The sequence below is a fragment of the Rhea pennata genome, chromosome 6 (assembly GCF_028389875.1).
Source record: "Rhea pennata isolate bPtePen1 chromosome 6, bPtePen1.pri, whole genome shotgun sequence".
Lineage (NCBI taxonomy): Eukaryota > Metazoa > Chordata > Aves > Rheiformes > Rheidae > Rhea > Rhea pennata.
In genome coordinates, this window is record NC_084668.1 from 20575493 (window position 1) to 20582499 (window position 7007).

At 36.9% G+C, this 7007-nt stretch overlaps 1 protein-coding gene across 17 annotated transcripts in view; it reads right to left on the minus strand.

Annotated features, from left to right (window-relative positions):
- Positions 1–3754, minus strand: part of LOC134141995 (sodium channel protein type 2 subunit alpha-like) — a 58538-nt gene extending 54784 nt beyond the window's left edge. For 16 of the 17 annotated variants that reach the window (XM_062578676.1, XM_062578669.1, XM_062578665.1 and 13 more), the window contains exons 1-2: positions 3488–3754; positions 820–938 (exon numbers count right to left, since the gene is read on the minus strand). In XM_062578676.1, the coding sequence (XP_062434660.1) occupies positions 820–938; positions 3488–3754 (386 nt within the window). Of the gene's footprint in view, positions 1–811; positions 939–3487 lie in introns of all 17 variants that reach the window. The other variant, XM_062578660.1, reaches the window with a different exon arrangement.
- Between the last annotated feature and the right edge of the window lie 3253 nt (positions 3755–7007).

The window sequence follows — 7007 nt, forward strand, 5'->3', positions numbered from 1 at the left end:
TGTAATACTGAAAACCTTAAAAATATTTAGGGAATAAAAATATAAACAGAAAACATGGCATTCTAAATAAAATCTGAAAATAAAGCTTTGCACATAATTTTATCTGTTTTAAATGGTAGCCATCTGGCACATTTTGCTGCACTGTAAAACAGTGTTTTACTTTTATGATTATGATTATGAATTTAAGTGAAGCTGTCAGCATCCTTAAGTGTGTAAAAATATGAAATGAGTATCCAAACGTAATTCCTCATTAAAGCCAAGGGGATCACTATAAAAGATCTTTGTGCAGAGGCTGGTTGTTTATGCACAATTTGTTCACTGGACATGACTGAAATATATCTGAAAATATTCTCCTTTATTTTGTCTTGTATCCTTTACAGGAGATCTAGACTGATGAAAAATGCTGAAAAAATATGCCCAAACAAGCGGCTCTTTAGTTACGCTTTTTAGTCCTTGCTGAGTGAGTTAAGTTTATGAATAGTGCTACTGGTCTTAGTAGAAGTGTGACCTTGGAATATGACAAAATGCAGTGATTTGGACTAATGGGCTGCATGGCTTAGTATAAGATCAGGTCTCCTCTTGTATATGAAGCCTGATATTTAAAGTCTGACAGGTTTAGGTGATTCAGTAGACAATTTTCTTGTTAGGAATGAAGATCATATTGCAGCATTGCTGCTTTTTAAGTGTGATCAGCATATGCTTAGTTAGCCCAGTACACCCACATGGACATAATTTCTGTATCCATATGAAAAGTATTATTTCAGTAATTAATTTTTTATAAGTGGCAACCTTTAAATCAACATTAGGAAAAAAGGATATGAATGTACCAAAATCTTGATAGCAATTTTTCTGATGGGATTAAAAGGAGTTAGAATGTACAAGGCAGATGTGGCACTGAATCGGAAAATTGCCTTCCCTTTATTCAGTACTATGAAAGTCTGCAAAAAAGAAATATAAAATTAAAATACATTGATGTTGACTATAGTAGTGTCTTTACCTCCTTCTGTAGGATTCCATTCTCCAGCTGGTAGGTTCAAATTTCATTCTATTTTCTACCTGTGGTAAAAAAATAACTGATTTCTATGAAAATAGTGGAGTAAGCCTTCCATGGCTGATTCCCCAGTTTGCTAAATTTCCTGGCACATGGATTGAGTTCTGATATTATTAAAATTGGTGGGAATTGTCCAATGTCAGTTTGGCAATTATAGCAAAATACAGCATTTCATCATCAAAATATTTTTTAATTTTACATATAACAGATCTTTGATTAAAGTCAGATCTACAAATCAATCAAATACATTCTATCCTGTGCTCAAGCACAGACAAAACCAAAATGGCTATAGGGCAATCGTGATGTATAAATTCCAGTTGGTACTCAGAGCAAATACTTAATTATATACATATATGTGTGCTGACCAAAGGACAAACAACTGACACTAAATAATTTACATAACTTAAAAAGAATTTTGATTTTATTTTAGATTTTAAGTGCTACTGGTATCAATTATATGTATCCCCTAAAAACTTCTCTGTCAGCAAAGAGAAGGGGTGATTAAAAAGCAAGCTGACATCGTTCTGAGCAGCCTGAAACAAGCGTAAGGCAGAATTGGAGAGGCTGTAATAAAAATTGTTTTCATTTACAACTATATGGTCTTACTTTCCGTATCCATGAGCAACAAGTTTAGGTGGTTATTCTGTCACATTTTAAAATCTGGCCTGATGAACATACACAGCTAGTGTTCACTTCCATCCTGTTCTCCTGGCGGTCACCGCCTAAGTGTTTCACCGTCATTCCGAGTGTATTTGTGTTGAGGTGTACTTGCAGCTGCCGTACTGTTTGAGACGGCTGCAGGACATCACTACCGTTCCTCCCTGTGCGCCTGTGTCAGTGCTAATGGCTCTGCTTTGTGGTATCCTAAGGGCGCCTCCGTTAAGCTCTCAGCAGAGCTATGTAATATCACTGGTTTCCGTGTTGGTTCCTCCTGTCGGCTCAAACAGGCCCGTGATCACGGAGCAGCGCTGCCGCCTCGCTGGCCTGTACCTCCTGTCAGGTCTCCGCTCTGCGGGAGCGAGACCAAGCTCCGCTCTGGCGGGCAGGCAGGCCGGCCGGTAAAGGAGCGTTGCCAGTGCCTGGTCACAGCATAGTGTGGCATCCAGGCCGACGTGGCCCGGCCTCGTGCTCGCTGGCCTGTCTCTCTCCTCTACAGCCTTTCACCCGGTTAGAGATGGTAGGATGAAGTCGCCCGTCCTAAGGTCACGGCTGCTGCGGAGTCTGATGACAGACTCAATTCATACACAGTTTTGTCTGCACTGGAAAGTCTGTGATTAAGAGAAGTTTCTACTAGAAGTTGGAGGAGGGATGACTAAATCTAGTTCATCATTTAAGATACCCACTTGCTTCCTCTTGAGAAGAGTAGACCGTTACATAACATAAATACAGATGCCATTTGCGACAAAAGATTCTGCCATTTACTAATCACATCCTCTCTCAATGGACTAACAAGTCTGTTAGTAGTCTAGGTTTTTACATTTTGTTCCAGAAAGTCTGACTATTTTTTGTGATGAGTGGCAGTGAGAAAATAGGTTTCAGCACTTCTCAGGTTATCTGATATTTCATTTGTAGAAGATTTTTTTTTTTAAGTAACTTAATTCCTGAATTGTTTTGCACCTAGTCAAGAAAAGGGCTCAGTGCACACAATTACATTGCAAGTAAAAATTTCCACAAAACTGCTGATATAACCAAATGCAAACAATTAGAAATAACCCTTGGCACCACTTCCTCTCTTCTCTGAACTTCCATTTTAAGTTTCCTTAATAACTTTAATATTTGTCTGTATTACGTATAGTACTGTTTATTTAACCTTTGGAAGTTGCTAGTTACGCAATTACATATGGAGTCTGCTTTATTTTCCATTCTCATTACTTAAACTGTAATTAAAAAAAAATTGCCAACCAATTGCAACCTCACATTTAACCACAAAATTGGCAGTGCTATTGGTATGATTTTTTTTTCCTAACAAAGTAAATTTCTTTACAGTTTTAAATATTTTGTGAATTTCTTTTCTTGTGCTTAGCTCAGCATCAGATCTTTTAAGCTCTAGTGCTTAACACAGCTGATGAGCTGCTCAGAAAAAATAGAATATTAGAATGGCTGGAATGGTTCCAACCATCATCAGGACTCCTGGGTCACTTCTTTCTGTAATTCAAAAGGACTGCAAACAATAATGCCAAGCATTTGTCCATAAAACCTCTTCTGAATTTTTGAATCTCCAGTTATTATCCACAGCTTCATCCTTCTCCTTTCACTCTCCTTATCCACAGCACTTTTAACAGGTCTATCAGGAACTGAGAGAACATCTCGATAGTGCTAAAGAAGCATGAAGAAATAAGCAGATAGTGCAGAGCAGTGCTTGCGTATTGAGCTGTAAATTTTAATAATCTGCACAAGACATAAGGTAGTTTTACTAAAGTTGTAGTCATCACTCACTTTTTGATTGATATAATATGGGTCCAAGTCTTCCAAGGGCTCAGACACCATTCCCGGAGGTATGTCCCCATAAATAAATGGCAGTGTCTTTCCTGCCTCCAAGTCACTGTTTGGTTTTGGACCATTTTCATCATCATCATCTGTATGTTCTTGCTTGGGCTTTTTAGCTTTTTCTTCTGCAGAACGCTTTTCAATAGCTGCGAGAGATTCTCTAGTAAAATAGCGGAAGCTTTCAGGTCCTGGTGGTACCAACAGTGCCTGTGCCATCTTTTCATCCTGTAAATTTAATTACTTTTAGCCTCTTGCATAAGAATGATCTACAAAAGAAAAATGGAGAGAATTTAGGAAAACTGGATTGTACTGACAGACAAAAACATTTGCATAGAACTCCCTTTACAGGCCTGAAATAGAAGCAGCATATTTCAAAGCTGATTAAAATTTATAAGCAACTGCTCAGAAATTAGATATTTTTAAAATTATTTTATAACTGTTTTAGTAGTGTGTTTTAAAACATACTACTTTTACCTAAAAATGCTACTCTGCCTGTGTATCAGTGTCACACTGTGTCACAGTCAGAGCAAGATACTGATTTTTATCCTCACATACTTTTCGTGTATCAGTAATCTATCTTTAAAAATTTAAAATACTTTCGCTAAACCAAAAAGAAGTTTTTGTATGATTAATGTTATTAATGGCAGCAGCCATTTTCTACGCTGAAAGTTAATTTGGTGTACCAAAGCAGGTTAGGAGCTATTTATTGACAGACTGTGAGCAGTGAATCAAAATAGTAAGCTTTTTAAGCAAAAGGAAACAGATTGATCAAGCCCATGTTGGAGGAGAATCTTGCTCCTGCTTTCTTGCAGAGCAAGTGTCATAACATCATTTCAGAACAAAATGAACTTGAAATCTGAGATCGTGGTTCCCTGTCTGTGGCTCACTGTCTTTGGCGCCAGTGCTGGCTTATGCAGCCCCTGCTACTTTTTCATGCTCTTTGCACCAAACTCTCCATTGTACAGCAAGTCTCTTTATGAAGCCAAGCAGTCAGCTGGCTGACAATAGCATTCTTTTCTTTTTTCCAAGCCATTCCAAGTTGGACCAGTTGCTCAAACTGATGCACTGTCCAGCACAACAAAGGGTTTAAATGACTGGAGGGAGGGTAAAGGGTAGAAGGAAGACAGATCTGGTTAAGCTGTAGTGCCACCACGTAAGAAATTGTAGCCTTATTTGATGTTTACTTTGCAGAAGTCTGTGGCATAGTATACTAATAATTTTAATAGGTCTATGTATTTTAGAAATCATGAAAACAAATTTTAAAGACTCAGTGAGTTTCGGTATCTGAAGAAGTTCCTCTAATTGTGCTTGCTGTACCTGAAGGCATGCAGCTTTCCGTACATTACTGACAAATGTGCAACACCTGTGTTCTAGAGTTGCCATAACTAGATCTGATAAATAATACTGCATTTGTCTGCATTCATTCAGTAGTGTTTCTCCTAAAGTTTCTCGCCTCTCTGGAGCAATTTTGTGGAAGTTACACGCAAACAATCTTCTACAAAGTGCTGCAATAGTGAATTTCTGGAGGGGGTTAAAAAAAAGGATTCCTCTGAATGTAAGTCAAAAGAGTCTGAAGAATTTACAGTAGAGAACTGGAGGAAAGAAATGAGACTGCATATTCTTAAATCTGAAATACCAGGCCAGCAGTATGGTGGATAAGTCTACTCCTGGGCCACCTTAAATCTAAGTCTCTCTCTGGAGTGGATTGACAGCATAGCTTCAGTTCATACTATCAGCTGAGATCTCTGAAATAATTTAATCAGTAGATTATAACACCAAGTATCTGAGTAATGCAAGACCAGAATTGAGATACCTGACCATAAATTCGTTAATAAAAGTTAGTGTAATATGGACATGAAGAAAGTTTTTCCCAAGAAAAAGCCTGGAGAACCATGAGTTAATGTAATGTAAGAATCACAGAGATCCTGAAGGGTATTGGAGGTACTGATGCAGTATAAATTGAAAAAGAAATTGTTAAGTCAGCCAGAGTCTCCAGTTGGCAACCTTATAACATGCTACTATACTGAAAATTCTTTTTACTAATATTTATATTGCTGTACAAGAGGCTGCACCCCTTGCTGATACCTGCTAAATCAGCCATGGCAAGATGTTTTTTATTAATGTAATTCCTGGTTATAAGGATCCTAAATTCAAAACTACCCCTTATTTGAGAATTAAAAACACAGGAATTTCTGGATTCAGTCCACTCTTCTTTGATTTTTGCTCTTGTCCATCAGGATTAATAAACTAAAATGATATTTGAGACTTCCTTTTTGTCTTTTTGAGCAATTGATTCCTTTATTCTAGATTTTACATGTCTGTGATTTAAGTTGTTGACCTGGGTGCCTTTTTCTATAAAAACTGTCTTAAAAGGCATTTGTTTACTCTCATGGAGCCATCAGTGGTCAGGCTTTTTGTTACAGTTCTGTGCATTTTGTTAGGCTGTTTTTCATCATTTAGAATTTAGGGTTATGAATAGTAACTATTTTTTTTAGTTATCATAAAGCAAAGCACATTATCTTCACTAGAAATATATGTATCTGTATTGCGAGGAGTCCACAAAGTGCCCAATGAATGATTGATAAGAATAGTATTAGCAGAGTTGCAGTTTCACCATATTTATTGGAGTGTCCTAAAACTTGCTTTAAAAGGTTTTCTTGACAAGGTGGAAACATTCTGGGTAGCAGAAAGTTAGTGCAGCATTGCGCTGAACCTGCAGTTCTGGCAGGGCCCCTCAGTAACTGATACTGCTTAGCAAAAAGAAAGTCAAGTCTTTGTGTACAAGTTGATGGCCACTACAAGCACGGAAAGTTAGCCCAAGTTAAAAGAGCTGGTTAGAAAATAATATCTACTAGTTATTGATAAGGACACCCATTATGCCAGATAACTCCATTTAGATGTATTTGAGCATTTCATTCTATGAATTCCACATAAATATCTCCAGTTCTCCTTCACCCCCTTCCTTTAAATAATAAGATTGAGCAACACACACTATCCACATATGTTCTTAGTTTTATATATATTTCAGTTAATTATATTATGTCCATGGATAACTTGATATATTTTATTTTGAATATAATTAATCTTCTCCAGCATTTACACAGAAAATGACTCAGAAAGTGAGTGAAATATCTGTGCTAAAGATGTCAAATTAATTTCTGCATAGCTCTCTGAAAATGCCAGAAGAATTTGCCTAAAGGTATCTGTTTTTATGATACCTTAAATCAAGGAAATGGTAAAAGTGAAAGTATCAGTGCAAGAACCTGGTGGATACTTTGATAATGCATTAAAATAATCAGATTTTCCAAAGGGCTGTTTATATTCTGCATGAAGCAATTTCCATATATCTTTCAAAATGTTCAATGTCCCCAAATAACAAATCTTGCAGTGTATTATACGGACTGTTTTTTTTTTTTTTTTTTTTTTGCTTTTAGCTGGCATTGGAACTATTTCCCTGCTAAAACCTTGA